Below are 17,483 nucleotides of genomic sequence, written 5' to 3'. Positions count from 1 at the left end.
TTGACATTGATTTTGAAAATATGACTGATCATGCAAAAAAAAAAACCCCTGTCTTTTATTTAAGGCTAGTGGATCGTATGAATCCATTTATAATCTGGAGTTTCTCTTACTACCAAACCAAGGTCAGGTAGACCAAGAAAGATTTCAGCCACAACTGCCAGAAGAATTGTATGAAGAAAAACCCGCAGGTAATCTCAGGAGAAATGCAGGCTGCTCTGGAAAAAGATGATGTAGTTGTTTCAAGGAGCGCAATACTACGATACTTGATTGGGTTGCCAGAAAGAAACCTTTATTGTGCCAATGCCAGAAAACGCCTGGTTACGATAAGCCTGCACTTGGCACGCCTCACAGCTTCTGGCACATTGTAATTCAGATTGATGCAACAGAAATACAGCTTTTTGGTCACAACCATAAGTGCTATGTTTGGAGAGGGGTCAACAAGGCCTTTAGCGAAAAGAATACATCCCCGCCCTGAAGCATGGTGGTGACTCGCTGATGATGGGGGGGGGGGGTGAGCTCTAAAGGACGCAGGGAATGCAGCATGTTACCAGAAAGTACCGGCAGACACTTTTCATTCTTCCGCCTAAAAGCTGCGCATGGGACGCTCTTGGACTTTCCAACACAACAATGACCCTAAGCACAAGGTGAAGTTGACCCTCCAGTGGTTACAGCAGAGAAAGGTGAGGGTTCTGGAGTGGCCATCACGGTCATTTGACTTTTGAACGGGTTGATTTCCTTATTTTTTTCTTTGTTGCCATGTTTTGTTTTATGATTGTGCCTTTTGGTTATAACCTACAGTTGAATATAAATCCCAGAGGAAGATGAAAAAGAAATGTGTTTTGGTCACTCTTGTTTACTTTACAATGGTACGTATAATGCCAATTCCCTAAGGCTATACGGACTTTAGATCACTGTATTTCTGTTTCACGAGCCCAAGTTCTCATGACTCTTGGATATGGGATCACGGCACAGATTGCATGTCACGGAAGTAAAAGGCATAAGGAAGACCCATGAAATGGTAAGTTTTCCTGCTTCGAGTAACAAAAGCTTACTTATATCGCTAGGTACCTGCTGACAATATAAATATGCCACATACAGAAAGAAAAACAAACTGGGAATTCCCCGTTGTGATATCCTGTGTTGCTAAACAGGATATCACAAAGCGAGAATAACGTTTACAAGTCGTAGGACACAGGACACCGATGGCCACGGGGGTTGCAGTCTCTGTGGAGAGATTCCTGGGGTTGAGAAATGAAAGCCTGGCTGAAATACCTTTAGCTTTAAGTCTGCTTACTGAATCCACTGCAGATTTTAGACCCACTGGTGAAGCTTCCAGGCATTTCGTTCTATCCTTGGGGTAAATGTCAGTGCTTTTTTAAAACTTGGACTTAGTCTTCATGCTTCATATGAATATATGATATATATATATATATATATATGATGCTTCATATCAATATAGCACAGGTGACTTCATGCTGGGGAAAAGCCTTATGCTAAAAACACTGAAATTCCTTCAAGATTACAGGCCGTTTAGTTTAGAACAGCGATGGCAAACCTATGGCATGTGTGCCATAACGGGCAAGCCAAGGTCTCTGTTTTGGCACGCAGGCTGGTTGCCGATCGACTAGTTATTTAACTGGCTCAAAATAAAGGGAGCACAAGGTCTGTATCCCCGGCTTCGCTGCTCCCTTGGGAAGCGTGCTGGCTATTGATGCTGTATGACATCATATACTGGCGCTCAGCACTGAAGCCGCGTGTGTTGCGATGGAACACTGAAACAGAAGTCTGTTGGAACAGACATAGCCCTCCAACCACAGGAATGAAGAAACGGGCCAGGGCTGTTTTGGTGGCATCAATATACATGTATACACAATATACATATGTCTTGCCAAAATAAACTATATCTGCCAAGCTGTGTGATGCATGTGGGTGTCATTATGTATGTATATATGTGTGTGCGTGTGAGTATATGTGCGTAGGCATGTAAGTGAGTTTATGCTTGAGTGTGTATATTTTTTTTGTTTTGGAAGGAGAAAAATACACTGCACTCTGAGCTCTGCAACTTGGTTTCATGAAGAAAAAATAGGCCATCAGACGGTTGCCATCAGACAGTGGTTTAGTGGTAGAATTTCCCTGTTAACCATTTTTGTGCATTTCTGAGATCCATGAATTATGTCTTTTCCTTGACTCTTACCCTTTTTCTTCAAACGTAATCTCTCCCTGGTCTTCTGGCCCTGACCATATCGATTTCGCGGCCCATTCCTCTCCTGTCACTAAGAAAATGTGCTTTTTATATGGGTGACATATAATGTTACAAAGACAATAAAAGTTGGTTCCAGTGACATAGCTGCAGGGGGTAAATGTAATGAAGGTGGCACAGATGACTACCCTAGGATCTTGATGGCCCCAGTAACTCATTGAGCCTGAGTATTGGTGATCTTGAATCTCTCGGATAACGTAAAGTAGCTGAGATGCCATCTAGGGGACTTGGACCGGACCAAGGAACAACATTGGCATTTTCTTTATTCCTCTTTTCTCCTATGCGTTTGAGTGAATATTCGCACTATGGCTTTTAAATCCTATAATGTGTTGCTGTTTTCGACATTGAACCAAGGGGCAATTTATTTCCCGGTATTTTTCTGCAACAACGATTGGCAAGGAGTGATCAGCTCCCTATAATTTGTATCTATGAGTTGTGACAGTTCCCCGGGACCCAGGATAGCAGAAAGGTTTTTCATCCAATGATGTAGCTAAACCCTATATTTAACTTCGGTGACTAATGTAGACTCGGCTACTGCATGCTGATTAAAACTTTGATTAGCAATTAACATTGTTAGCCTTTAAACGATGACATCACGTCTTAACCTTTCTACAGCATGACTCCTTATGGGTACAGGACCTTTTTCATCATAGTGGTATGGATCTCATCTCCGGAATGCTACAGCACTGAATCCGATGCATTGTCCTCCTATGATCGTGAACCCTGTCTGGACAATGACAGCAGACCTCCACCTTGCATCTCTGTACAGGGATGGGGGCATGGAGGGAAGTTTGCCCCGTACCCCGTTACATACAATGACAGCCCTGTTTAATGAGTTTCAGAGGCCAAAATAAATTCAAAACCTTTTTACTGTAATTCATACTCATAGTGCTGGCCAGTAACCTATGTCTTACAGCTAACGAGGAATGTATGAAAGACAGTGGTTTTTATCACTTCCTAGAGAGTTTATCGATCTGAAAGTTTTTTTCACAGAAATCATAAGACTTTAAAACACCTGCTGAGTACCAGTAAGCAACGTATTAACCGGGTTTCTGGTGACTAAATAGCTAAAGGATTATACAGAAAAGGTATTATGTATTAAGTAGAATCTCTTGACTTTGATTTCACTTCTCCTGGCACTCAACGTGTTAAACAATGCAGCAATGCCCTACTGCGCAGAGTGAGACTGCTGTGATATTTTCAGGCGATGATGTATTTGGCGGAGTTATATGTGTACGTGAAACGTAAGTAAAGACTCCAAGTCTGAGTCATCTTGTTACTTGGTGTAAGATTTGTCAACAACGTAATGCACAACCGAGGAGTCTAAGAAAAGTCCAGACGTATCGGTGGGGGGTATAAATCCTACTGCTCGTCTCTTTTCAGATAATCTTACAGACTGGAAGCTCAATCAACAAGGGAGATCACGCTGAAAGTCAGAGATCATGCTGTGCCTTCACCTCTCCGGGAATCATACCCCCAACATGCTGAATCCTCTGTGGCCGACGTCTAGAGATGTCTTTGCTTGTTTGGAACAGGATATGGTCAGGAGAGTGGAAGATATCAAAGAAAACATGAAGCTTATGGACCGCTTCCACCAGCAGCTTCTGCAGGAGATGACAATTAAACATAACAAATCCCTGCCTGTCCTAAGTGCCAGCAACACCACGTCCGGTGACGGAGGTTTCACTCTATGCCTGGGAGTGAAGGATTTTTTGCCCAAAGAGCTAACAGTAAAAGTATTGGGAAGAAAGCTGTTGGTGACGGGCGCAAAGGAATCTAAATGTGAAGATGGGAAAGGTTCCTTTTCTTACAAGTGCCAGATCTTCAGGAAAGAAGCAGATCTGCCTGATGATGTTAGAGCAGAGGAGTTGAGTTGTATCGTTACCACTGATGGCCAGCTGCATGTAGAAGCCCCGAGAGCCACCCAAGCCGCTGGGAAGGAAAGGACCGTGCCCATCCAGCTACCCGCAACCTCCGAGGCCAAGAAGCTGAACGCAGAGAACAACACAAGCTCAAAACCTTAATTTCTCACTTTTAGATGATCATGTCACAAAAACCATGACTATTTATTAATAAATGCTTTTAAAACATCTCATCAGACTATGTCATATTGCATATATTGTTCTATTGAATAACTTTAATGTTGAAGGGTAACTTTAGTAAAGTATTCATGAAAATTATAATAGTAGGTGAATGGTTAAAATGAATGACATGTTACAAGGACTGAGGACTATGTGAGTCCCACATTTTATGGGGGTGAACATTTACACTTGTATTACAATGTGCACTCGCTGTTTTCGGGGTGACTGCGGAGCAGTGTGTGTTGTGGGCAGGCGCTGGGCAAATGAATCTAGAGTACAAAATGGTCATTTATAGTCTGTGTGATGTTCTCAAAGGGACAGTGTAATGACACCCCCTCTATAGAAGAATGTATATTAAAATACTCTTTCATTGTTTTAATATTATTCCAAAATGAGAAAAGCACTTAATTGATCTGGAACTTGCAGTCCCGTCGCAGCAGCTGCCCTCCCCCTTCTTGGTTGCCAAATTGATGATTGAATGATTTGTTGAAATGAATGACAACTCTTGGGAATTAATGAGACCCCTACCCTGGTGGTACAGCATCACAGATTGTAAGCTCCTGTGCACAGGGCCCTCCTCATCTGTTGCCTCTGTAAGTCAAATTGTTATGTTACATACAACTTGTTATGTCCTGTCCATCGATTGTACAGCGCTTCAGAATTTGATGGCCTTATATAAAACAATAAATAATATCTTTATATAGTGAACCAGACAGGGTGGTCATTAATATAACACTATATACTAAGCCTGGCACACATAATGGTGCATCATGACTCCTGTCACTATATACTGACCCAGACATTACCAGTGGTAAACCATAACTCCCATCACTATATACTGAGCCAAACATTGACGGTGGTACACCATAAATCCCATCGATCATCATCATTTGCATGTTGTTGTTTTTTTCACTCTACCTCACACTCTCTCAATTTCCCCCTACCTTCCCCATCAACTGATTTTTGAGTCCCTTTCTCGTTTCCCACAGCTCTCTTCTTCTCTTGCCTTTTTCTTCATCTGCTTGTCCCCTGCATCAGGACCAGGCCTTCCTCTAGACAATAAGACTATAAATGTATTCAGTATCAGTAACCCCTATAGAATAGTATAGTAGGAGTGACCCCAGCCTATAACGATTTGCCCCATCTACACGTTCTACATTTCTAAGTAAAGTAATTCAAGTCTAAACTGGCATCTAAACTGGAACTGCAACGTCCCTGGCGAAGCTGGCACCCATACGGTAGGTACGCTGCAGTTCTAGTCAAGGTGTCAGTTTAGCATTTAATTCAGAATGAATGATGTGTGTCCACTTAGAAACTACAACTCCCAGAGACCTCCTCTCCAGTCACGCACATGCGCCTGACCATTACCACAGAGCCATTGTTGAATAACAAAACTTTATTGATTTGGGAGCAGACGGACAGCTTCGCTATGGCTGAGCTGGTCCAGGCCTCGCAGTCCCGGGGAAGTCTGCAGTCCACATCTGGCGGGCAGTCCGGGTTACCCGCTGCGGGCGGGAGTAGTACGAGCACCAGTGACCCAGCCAGACCCGGGCTGAGCCAGCAGCAGAGGGCCAGCCAAAGAAAAGCACAAGTCCGTGCATTACCGCGGGCCAAGAAGCTCGAGAAACTCGGTGTATTTTCTGCTTGCAAGGTAAACAAAACGTGGGAATTGGGTGTGTTAAGCCTTACGCATAGGAAGGGGTCCATTGGGTGCATTTCGTTCAGTGCATTCTTTTTGCATTCGCCTGCGCCGTTCATTTGCATTGAGAACCCCAGCCATGCATTGGAAACCGGTGCCTGTGAGAAGACAGAAAGCAGCGCATGTCCAATAATCAATCAATGAATCAAATGCCCTCCATTCGTTGATCTGAGCGCCAGGCTCAAGACGTAAGTGTGAGTGGAAGATACCCAGTGAAGCCCCGGGGACCCAGCCGCTCTAAACAGATCTGCCCTGGAAAATGATGTATTTTCTCCCAGAATGAGATGATATTTCAGGATTGATTTCATTCAGAGGAAGGGATCCGCTGTGATGGCAATTCACATATTATACGGCTGTGCCAATCACAGCGCATTAATGCCCAGCGTGAAAGGGCAGAGGCTGTCGGATGGATTCAGTGCGTTACGGGGCATGACCGGCCCCCCGTTATAGAAGGCTGTGCTATTCGGGGTGAAAGCTGTTTATTAGAGAACAGAAGGGGTCCGCGCCTGTGTCAGGAGAAATGGTTGGTAATGAAAGATTGGGTTAATCTCTATCTAAGAGAAGCAATTTCTTGTCTCCATAGCAACCTAGCGTTTGTCGAGCCCTGATTTAATACAATTTATATAAACACACTGTTATTTTCTTTAGTGATGTAAACCTGATAACTTGAGGAAATCTCAGTGTTTTGATGTCATACAATTGTTGACCGTTTACAACTTTAGGCGAATGACATCTGTAAGTGCAATGGGTGGAAGAACCCCAACCCGCAGACGGCCCCCCGAATGGACCTTCAGCAGCCTGCCGCCAGCCTGAGTGAGCCTTGTCGCAGTTGCGGTCATGAGCTAGGTGTGTGTTGGTTGCTATGTTTTCTGTGCTTGCTAACTTCAAGCAATATATGTTTTCTGAGATAATGTCATTTTACTGCATATTTCCAAAAAAATGATTTCATGAAATAAAGTTTGTTCTTAAAATATCAGGAAACGTGAGGCTCGAATGATTTCCCTACATGTTTTCGCCTCTGGTCCAACCCCATAATATTGTGAGCGTGAACTACAATAAGCATGCAGATCATTTACAGAGCATTTCCTCAATGATTGTACGATTGGGATGCATAAAACCTCCAGTGAATCCCATTGGAACAAACCTTCATTTTACATTTTAGCAGAACATGTTTTCTATATTTATTTAGCTTTTATGAAGTCTTTAATTCCATATCCATCTTGGTTGCGAATCTGCCATTGGCCAGTGTGACTAGCCTGAACTTGGTTCTTCATTGAAGAAGTCCTGTAGGAATTTAATCATTGAATTTCCTTTGTTGGTTCATTTATGCGACTTGCGTATTTCCACTCTCTAAGCAGCAGTGAAATTCAAGGCTTGACAGAGAGCAACGCTCATCATTTCCAAGTAGCGTAATCTTCTAACGTATCTTGCAGCTGACCACGTATCCCACCTAGAAAATGTTTCTGAAGATGAAATCAACCGTCTGTTGGGCATGGTGGTGGACGTGGAGAATCTCTTCATGTCCGTCCATAAAGAAGAGGATACAGACACCAAGCAAGTTTACTTTTACCTGTTTAAGGTGAGGATGGCCTAAATGTGTTAAGTCATTTAATGTTCTAATTGGAATGTTTCTGGAACAATATATGGTTTCTTTTCCATAGCTGCTGAGAAAGTGCATCTTGCAGATGATCCGACCCGTTGTTGAGGGATCTCTTGGAAATCCACCGTTTGAAAAGCCAAATATTGAACAGGTAATTATGTTGTTTTTAATAACCCCTTCCTCAATCGAACAAACCAATAAAAAAATCAGAGATGATATATATAGGAATAACTATAGGATACCAGGAACTCTGTCAACTTGATCAGTCTATAGCTTGACCTATTATATGGACTAGCAGAACATTTAAACTGCATAAGCAATTGATAATGTATGCAGCTTTCTTTTCTTTGGCAAGTAGAAAGAAAAAGTCCATAGATAATTTGTCTCATTTGATATTGTTAGACTTCACATTTTTTGCATTTACTGTAAGATATTTGGTATGTTTGATCAGTGAATAACTTGGATGTAAGGCTCCAGTGACAATTCATCCAGTTTCCAGAATTAAACCTTTGTTTAATTTTGTATTTTAGGCCTGTTTTGTTTCTTTTTAAACTCTATGATAGATGTAATCCTAGGTATAAACCTTTTCCATTAACCAAATATATTGACCTTTGTATTAAACAAATAATTGTGGCCATGCATTCATGCCCCATTATATTCCTTAGGCGTATGACTTCCTTAATGTTTGTTGCCGAGACTGTAAAGATGCCTTTCTGTGTGTTCCATTAGGGAGTTCTAAATTTTGTTCAGTACAAGTTCAGCCATCTGCAGCCCAAGGAACGTCAGACCATGTATGAGCTTTCCAAAATGTTCCTGCTTTGCTTGAACTACTGGAAGCTTGAAACGCCCTCGCAATTCCGGCAGAGGTCGCAGAATGAAGATGTCGCAACGTATAAAGTCAATTACACCAGGTAACGAGTTCCATTAAAGTTTCATTAAACTTGATTCTCAAAAATTTCATAACTTAACGTTTTTTTTCGTATACATTCAGGCTGTTTATTTTAAATTGCAACTGTGCCCCGTTAACCACGGCGAATGCTTATTAAAAGTAAAAAGAAAATATGACTAGAGCGCGAAGAAAACCAGCGATGACAGAAAGCGGACTTTTATTATTGCAAGAATAGAAAAAATTGCTTTTCGGCACAGGGTCTTTAGGAAACTCAATAAAAGTCTTCGTAAAATCTATGTGGCCGAAATGTAGCCAGCTGTCTGATGGTGTGACATCTCTTATTACGTTAGTGGAGGGCCGGATCGTGGCCGAGTTGTGGTCGCTGTCATTCTCCTAGGATCTGGTTTGTTTGATGGATTCGGTACCACGTTGTTTTTTCCATTAGAAGATGCAACTGTCCAGTTATTTGTTGAATGCTGACTGGTTCTGGAAGCCTTCAAATGAGTACTTTGGTAGGAGGAGGTGTCTTTACAGTTATTTTGTTTTTTGAGGTTATGTAGCCCCTTTTTGTTAAAAAAAATAAAAATAAAAACATTCCAAAACAGAGTTAATTGGTGGGTAACAATAAATAAATAAAAGCTGTTGGTAGAGCATAGATCAGGGGTGTCCAACCTGTGGCCCTCCAGCTGCTGCAGGACTACATCTCCCATACTCCTCTGCCAGGCCTTTAGCTGAAAGAGCATTATGGGAGATGTAGTCCCGCAGCAGTTGGAGGGCCGCAGGTTGGACACCCCTGCAATAGATGATGGTAGAAGATAAAATTATTTTGCTAATAGCTGGCGAAAAATTAAGAAATACACACATTTGGACAGAAAAGCTGGGCTGCCCTGAGCCTCGTCGTGGGGCTGTATGATTTCTCACTATGTAGTTTGGATTAACGGTGCTGACTTACATATTGCAGGTGGCTGTGCTACTGTCACGTGCCTCAGAGTTGTGATAGTTTACCACGATATGAAACTACCCATGTGTTTGGAAGAAGCTTACTCCGTTCCATCTTTACGGTTACCCGGAGGCAGTTGCTGGAGAAGTTCAGAGTGGAGAAGGACAAACTGGTTCCAGAGAAAAGGACCCTTATTCTCACACATTTCCCAAAGTGAGTCTCTTCTGCCTTAGTTGTGATTCTCTGTTGGGTATTAATGTGCGCTCCTCAGCCGTCGGTGTAATAACTGGAAATATGTAGCCAATGTCTGGTGCTGCTACGCAGTCCCCCTGCTTTCCATATTTTACATATATTTGGTGTAAACATATTTCAGGTTCCTTTCAATGCTCGAAGAAGAAATTTATGGGGAAAACTCTCCCATTTGGGAGGCAGATTTCACAGTCCCAGCCACAGAAGGTTCTCCACATGTGTCTCGTCCAGGTACTTCATAGTCTAAATCAGATGAACATTACTTTACATGATTTATTATTATTTACTTTTTAAGTGAATTATAGTGCTTTTTGTGAATTTGTTGTATGCGATCTAATGGCTGTTACCAAGAATAGTAAAAGTAATGTGACAAATAATGTAATATGAATCCATGGCAAGTGTTAACTATATCATTTTATTAATGGTATCCTTTGTGAATTGTTCTCAAAACAATAATTTTTAAGCTATTTTTTTTCTTCTTTTAACACCCAATGTGAAGTTAATAGTTCAAATTGGTTTCTGTAATTTGCATTCCAAACAGAATATTGGTGTCATGCGGTGCGACAATGTGTTTTCTATCTGCTATTAGTATCACTTTCTTTATTTGTCATAAAAAAACAGCCTTGTCTTATGGGGGAAAAGTAGTTGGTTCCATTGTAGATTTTCATTAGCCGCGGTCCAACTGCATGATTAACAATTAGTTATTGCGTTGTTTACTACAGACAGCATAAGACGTCAGAATGTGTGGCTAGTAGAATAGGCTAATATGCAGCCTCCTGAGGCAGATCTTTCTATACAATATACTATAGATGTATATGACTTTAGTAACGGTGGAAGTCTCTTTTTTTCATAACATCCTGATTTTTGCTTCATTTAGCTGCAGGCAATACCACATCAGTCCCCAGTACACCGCTATTTAGCAGCAATCTTAACAACAACTCTTCCATGACATCAAGTGCAGATGCCAACAACTCAGAACCCATGCCAGGTAAGCCCTCTCCTCGCTACTACATGGTGGGATCAGGAGGCTTCATGCGCTGGTAAAAACCGTTGGGTCTGATGGTACATGGAAAGCTTTTATTATTGAGTATGGAGGCCGTTTTGAAATAAGCTTATATAAGGGACTGATTGGGCCGAAGCAAGAAATTGTGTTTCTGTGACTACTTTTTCGAATGCAGCCTTGGGCGGATACTAAAATAAAGCAACGTTTCTAGAATATTCAAGTTTTTCAAGTTTGCATTTTCTGATGCTGCATAGCGTACTAAAATAAAATGAAAGAAAATGAATAGCACCACAAAAGCACGTTATACCTGTAACATTTATGAGTCGGTAACCACTGTAGATGGTACATTACACTCTCTGTGACTGTTCTGTCATTTGCTTGCAGGCGAAAAGCGGAAACTGTCGGACAGCCTGACGCTGGAAGATGCTAAGAGAATCCGGGTGATGGGTGACATACCTATGGAGCTAGTGAATGAGGTTATGCTAACCATAACCGATCCTGCTGCCATGCTTGGCCCTGATGTAAGGCTACATTAATGTTGAGTGGAAAGTGTTTTTAAATGTCAGGTTTAAAGCTAACCTCAGCGAGACGCACTATTGGCAATTACCAGAAAATCTAAAATCTTGCGAAATGGGGTTCTAACCCCCCTGGTGTTGATCTCTTGAAATTGTGAAAGCTGGCCCTAATTTATTTTTCCCTTTCAATTTTTTTTTAATCTATGAACCTTTTGGCTCTTCATAGACAAGCTTATTGTCGGCTAATGCAGCACGTGATGAGACCGCTCGCTTGGAGGAGAGAAGAGGGATCATCGAATTTCATGTTATAGGAAACTCTCTGTCGCAGAAGTCTAATAAAAAGATCCTTATGTGGCTAGTGGGTCTTCAGAACGTCTTTTCACATCAGCTTCCCAGGATGCCAAAGGAGTACATAACACGTCTTGTGTTTGACCCGTAAGTTGCTTATTGCATGTTTCATTTTTGTTTACCCCAAGTGCTTTTTAGGTCTCTTCTCGTGTCTGTATAGTTTCTGCCATTATCTGCTAGATAAGTTATTTTTTTCCCCCTAAAGAAAACACAAAACCCTGGCTCTCATTAAGGATGGTCGTGTCATCGGAGGTATCTGCTTCCGTATGTTCCCCACCCAAGGCTTCACAGAGATAGTCTTCTGTGCAGTGACGTCCAATGAGCAAGTCAAGGTAACCAATACTTTCCAATTTGTATCCCCGATTGTCCATGTTGGTAACTGTACATGAACAATTGCATCTTATTCAAGGAGAAAACAGGACCTCCCTATTGTTGTGTATGTTCTTCACATACACTTTCATTCATTTTTTACACCCAGAAGCAGACAGATTGAAGATTGCTTTATGTGGCTTTCTTGGCTTGCAGGGGGTGCTGGCAGCATCTGTCCAAAACAAAGCTCAAGAGTTTACAGTTTGACCTCCTTTTCTATAGTTTGTGGTTTATATATGTATGTATTGCTATATAGACTTTGTTTGCAGCTTATACACTTTTTATTTAAGGGTTACGGCACACACTTGATGAACCATTTAAAAGAATATCATATCAAACACAATATCCTGTACTTCCTGACCTATGCCGATGAATATGCCATAGGCTACTTCAAGAAACAGGTGAGTTTCTCTGATGGGTGTGTAAACTCTACGCAATGTCTTTATCCAACTCATTCTGGCACTGTCTGCAAAATTATTTGTTCATTCATTTGACATGATTTTTTTTCCTCAACCTCTCCTCAATCACATATTCCTGCTCTGCATTTTCTTAATACACCTTGTAACGGACGCCCCAAAAATAACACAACAGGCTGTCACCATTACGTTAATAAGGACATGGACGTGAAAAGGGTTAATAGAAAAAAAAACAGCCCGCAGGCCTACTGGCCGCTATCCCTGCAGGGCCCAGAGCAACTACACCTTAACCCCTAAACCTGCTCACCTTACGACCCCCAAACTTTATTTGCTGCCACCACCAAGTTCTATTTAATGTTTTAGAAATACCTAAGGAGGCTTCGGTAACCCCCTGAACTGCTCAGAATGGATGAGTGAGTTTTTTAGGGGCAGAAAGGGGACAGGCAGGCTGTTTAAGGGGGCAGCGGTGGCACTGGCGGGCTTTTTAGGGGGGCAGCGGTGGCACTGGTGGGCTGTTAAAGGGGCAGCGGTGGCCACATACAGGATCTGCCAGGGTGCCAAATAGTTCTCCCCAGCTTTTCCTACTACTTTCATACTTTTTTCTTTATCATTCTTTTTTTTAACTTTTGCTTTTTTCTCTCTCCTGTTTCATTCTGTCCTCATAGATTATTTCTGGTAATTGTTGCTCTTGCCTCTAAAGGGTTTTTCAAAGGATATCAAAGTCCCAAAGAGCCGATATCTGGGATACATAAAGGACTATGAAGGGGCCACATTAATGGAGTGCGAACTCAACCCCCGTATTCCTTACACAGAACTCTCCCACATCATCAAGAAGCAAAAGGAGGTATAGATATTTATAAACATATCATTCCCCCCAAAGGAAAGAAATCTCATTTGTCTTCAATATCCTTTTTTGTATAATGTCTAGTTTTGGTAATGTCTGTTATTGGTGCTACGATGTGGGGGATGTTTTTAAGATGAAGGTGGCAGTTTTTTGAGACACACTGAATGTGAGCGGTAAATGAAATGTCGGCGTCAAGGGGGACACCAAGGCAGCGAGCTTGATGGGATGGAGAGATAAAAACCCCATTAACATTGAAGAAAACTGATGAGGGAGAGTTACCGCTGGAGGGAGGGGAAGATGAGGAGTTCAGTTTTTGAGAGTAAGTTTTAGGTAACGCGCAGACACCCAGTTAGAGACAGAGGGAGAGAGATCACGTGCTTCTACTACATCCTTCATTTTAAGCGGAAGGGTTTTCCATCATCTTTAACTCTCCGTAACTTTTGTTATATGTATTTGTAGCCGGGAACATATGTGGGTGCGTGCGCATTACAAAGGATTTCGGTGATTATGTTATTTGTATTATTGTCATTTAATGCAGATAATTAAGAAACTTATCGAACGAAGGCAGGCTCAGATCCGCAAAGTGTATCCAGGACTTACTTGCTTCAAAGAAGGTGTGCGTCAAATCCCAGTGGAGTGCATCCCAGGAATACGTAAGTTCATAAATGGAAATGTCTGTTATCCGGTAAAGTAAGGTTCATATTCGATAGGAGCAGAAAAGACCCAACTGACCTGTTTTTAGTCTGCTCTTTGAATCATTTATTAAACACGTAGGACTGTATAAATAAATAGTTTCTTAAATCCTTTTACTGTGTTTGCTTGTATTCATTCTACTAGAAGTCTGTTACTGCAGAATTTGTTTCTGGAAAGTCTAAGCCTGGTTCTGTGTTATTTAAGTACCAGCGGAAGATGCCCCTGATTTTCTTTGGTTTGTGTTGCAGGAGAAACTGGGTGGAAGCCAACATGCAAAGAAAAAGGGTGAGTGCAGCTAACCTTGTTCAGCTGCGTCGTTTGCATGACATTTTACTGCTCTTAATATATTTGTTCAACAGAAGCACAGATCACCACCTAGCACCGACTGAATGGATGTCAAACAGTTTTATTTAATCAACACATCGTTTCAAGAGCTTACTTGTGGATAAAGGATACGTGGCGTTATCTGACATCACACACCTTGTGTAACGTGATGTTGCTAACGGCGCATATTGACAGTTGATATAACTTGTTTGTCCAATCGATGTGATTGCTTTGCGGAGTTGACATACTGTTTTACATCATGGAATGTTGGGCCGGTGACGGAACTAGAATGATGAGGTGCGCCCATTTTCCATCAGCAGCCGCCCTTCTTGCCCTTAATAAAAACAGAACAAATCAATGGCTACTTTAAAAAAAAAACCTTAGTATGGAGGTATATTTATCCTTAGATGAAAACAAGAAGTTAGTGGCTGCCTTCAGTGTTAAGCATATAGGGTTGATTTTTAATTCATATATGTGAATTATACCGTATTGGCTCGAATATAGGCCGCACTTTTTTCCCCCACTTTAAGTTTTTAAAGTGGGGGTGTGGCCTATATTCGGGGTCTATAGGCGCCGGGCGCCGCAGTCCCGGGCGCCGGGCAGGCAGCGGGGTTTGGATACAGATCCCCCGCAGCGGTGCAGGGGACCTGCATCCTAATCCCCGATACGCTCAGACAGCCTCCCCTGCCAGCACTTCCCACGGGGGGGGTGCCGGCACGGGAGGTTGTCTAGGTGCGTCCCCGCACGATGCGTTTTACCTCTCCCCCCCCCCCCCCCGACTTACCGGAGCAGACTCCCGGGTGTCTTGCGGGGCCGGCGGGGGACATCTACGCAATACGCGTATACAACTTCCGGTGCCGGCACATCCATTGCCGGCACCGGAAGTTGTATACGCGTATTGCGTAGATGTCCCCCGCCGGCCCCGCAAGACACCCGGGAGTCTGCTCCGGTAAGTGAGGAGGACAGTGGCAGCATATCTCGGGCAGGGAGGAGGACAGTGGCAGCATATCTCGTGGAGGGAGGACAGAGTGGCAGCATGTTTTTTGGGGCTTTTTTAAAGAAAAAAACTTTTTCTTTAAAAAAGCACCAAACTTTTAGGGTGCGGCCTATATACGGGGGCGGCCTATATCCGAGCCAATACGGTAATACAAATCTGCATTTTTTATGTGCTTTTTATTTTTTTCATCCCATAGGAAGGAAATTAAAGACCCAGATCAATTATACAATGTCCTGAAGAACCTTCTTGCACAGATAAAGGTGATTTTATGCATGGAAGGAGGGCTACTTTTTTTTAAAGAAAATTATTTAGGTTATATTCATTTTACTACACTGTAACAATGAGTTAGTGACTTTGACATATGTCCATAATCAAATAAGCATAGTTAATTTGGCTTACTATATATAATAAACATCCTTTTCTATTTCTAAGCATTTTATGTTTGTGAATGTCATTGCAGACTCACCCAAGTGCTTGGCCGTTCATGGAACCTGTGAAGAAATCAGAGGCTCCAGATTACTATGAAGTGATTCGCTTTCCAATTGGTGAGGTTTTTGTCCTTCTTAAGAGGTTTAAGTCTTCATTTTGATTATTAAAGGCACACTGCAGAAAGGGTTAACAGGGCCGCTCTATAGTCAGTGTATTAGTAGCAGACTTTTAAAGGTTCTCAGCAGGTGAAATCATCTACGTAGAAGGAACCAGAAGTTATACAAATCTAAACTATATTTACGTCGCATTATTAATATATTTAAAAGTAGCATAGTTTGTATGTAAGAGCTTTGCTTTAAATAATTTTAAGCCCCTTGTTAATGTATTTTTTTACAATAAGACAGCTAGACAACAGTATGCTGTAGTATACATACCTATAATTCTATTCATACCTGAACTATAATGTGTGTGGGAAAAGAAGGACAAAAAAGGATGATCACAGTCACACACTTTGATAAAGGCTGGTGGTAGAATTAGTGCATGGGAAGATATATATATAATTTATAATACATACCTCTTAATTTATACCTCAGATTTGAAAACCATGACGGAGAGGCTGAAGAACAGATACTATGTGACCAAGAAGATATTCATTGCTGATCTGCAGAGAATCATCACCAACTGCCGAGAATACAATCCCCCTGATAGCGATTACTGCAAGTGTGCTAACACCCTGGAGAAATTCTTCTATTTTAAGCTGAAAGATGGAGGATTGATTGACAAATAATTGAAAAAGCAACTTCTTTTATGTAATCCATTCCAGCCATGGGCCAACTTCAGCTCCTGCATTTCATTCTCCTGCATCTTAGGCTTTGGTTTCATGCTCCCAGTTCAATGAAATGATGCAGTCATCCAAGGCTTACGTCAAAATTAAGTGCAAAGGGCCTAATCGGGATGACATAGGAACAATGTAATTGTGTCATATGGTTACGGATACTGGAGAGTCACACGAGACATTGTCGATTGTCTTTTCACCGATGTTTTTTTCCAGTCTGAGCAACACATAATGTCCCGTTGGGAGAAATGCACAGGAGAAGAGACGGCAGAATATTTTCCTGTTGTTTTGGTATTGGCATGTGTTTTAAACGTGTTTACATCCAATAGTTGTTACCCTCAACATCTCTTGGACTGTCCTGACATTTTTTGCCCCATTTAAATCCTTTGTGGTTTACATCAAGTGAACTTTTTTTTTTATTATTTTAAATCCGTCTAGTTTCATTTCTGCTGACTGCTTCCGTAAATGGAAAAACCAAACTGGCGCAACTCCTCTCTTGTAACTTTTGTTTGTTCGTATTCTTCCAAATAGAGCAGAGAATAACACGCCCTGCAATCTCTTATTAAATATTTAAGTTAGAAAATACTAAACATGTTAGTAACACAGTTTGCTATTAAGTCATACGTATAAAGAGCAGTTCTGGTCCTACCTGCTGTATTTGGGGCATTCTGTTATTTTCAGAGGTTCAGTTGGTATGAATGGTTTTTGCCCTAGAGCTGCTCTTTATGTCGTGTGATTAATGTATAGTTATTAATAAAGGGCATCACCTGTGTGATCTTCAGGGAACTCCTTTGAAATATTACATTCACAGTCTCTTCACTTGCACTTTGTACAAATATATCGGTTCATTCTGTGTCATTGAAAGTGTGCCATTTTCACACCAGAATCCAAGTGTGTGGATTGGTGCTTTTCCCTAAGTGTTTACACTTTCCAGTATTTTCTTCTTGGCGTGAGTACGTGAACAGTCAATGCTTTCGTATGAACCAGTGCTG

General features: G+C 41.7%; 2 protein-coding genes across 2 annotated transcripts; both read left to right on the top strand.

Moving 5' to 3' along the window:
• The first annotated feature begins 3,741 nt into the window (after positions 1-3,741).
• On the top strand, positions 3,742-4,284 carry LOC149274531 (heat shock protein beta-11-like). Its single transcript, XM_089505400.1, has one exon. It carries the CDS (start codon positions 3,742-3,744, stop codon positions 4,282-4,284), a length of 543 nt encoding a protein of 180 aa, XP_089361526.1.
• Positions 4,285-5,692: 1,408 nt separating this feature from the next.
• On the top strand, positions 5,693-16,443 carry KAT2A (lysine acetyltransferase 2A). Its single transcript, XM_089505399.1, has 18 exons — positions 5,693-5,992; positions 6,763-6,886; positions 7,474-7,619; positions 7,702-7,791; positions 8,370-8,551; positions 9,491-9,682; positions 9,843-9,949; positions 10,596-10,706; positions 11,106-11,242; positions 11,463-11,671; positions 11,790-11,916; positions 12,244-12,354; positions 13,070-13,213; positions 13,752-13,866; positions 14,155-14,191; positions 15,424-15,487; positions 15,688-15,772; positions 16,250-16,443. The coding sequence occupies exons 1-18, from the start codon at positions 5,693-5,695 to the stop codon at positions 16,441-16,443; spliced, it is 2,475 nt and encodes an 824-aa protein (XP_089361525.1).
• The last annotated feature ends 1,040 nt before the right edge of the window (positions 16,444-17,483 follow it).

The sequence above is a fragment of the Sceloporus occidentalis genome, unplaced genomic scaffold (genome assembly GCF_023333645.1).
Source record: "Sceloporus occidentalis isolate IW3139 unplaced genomic scaffold, rSceOcc1.0.p SCAF_327, whole genome shotgun sequence".
Taxonomy (NCBI): Eukaryota; Metazoa; Chordata; class Lepidosauria; order Squamata; family Phrynosomatidae; genus Sceloporus; species Sceloporus occidentalis.
This window is presented reverse-complemented; position numbering and strand designations above follow the sequence as displayed.

Excerpts from the sequence above, each read along its gene's own strand:
- LOC149274531 (XM_089505400.1), top strand. The coding sequence starts at position 3,742 with ATGCTGAATCCTCTGTGGCCGACGTCTAGAGATGTCTTTGCTTGTTTG.
- KAT2A (XM_089505399.1), top strand. The coding sequence starts at position 5,693 with ATGCGCCTGACCATTACCACAGAGCCATTGTTGAATAACAAAACTTTA. Across the intron at positions 7,620-7,701 it reads TTTACTTTTACCTGTTTAAG|CTGCTGAGAAAGTGCATCTT; the intron begins GTGAGGATGGCC and ends TCTTTTCCATAG. Across the intron at positions 15,773-16,249 it reads AGTGATTCGCTTTCCAATTG|ATTTGAAAACCATGACGGAG; the intron begins GTGAGGTTTTTG and ends TTTATACCTCAG.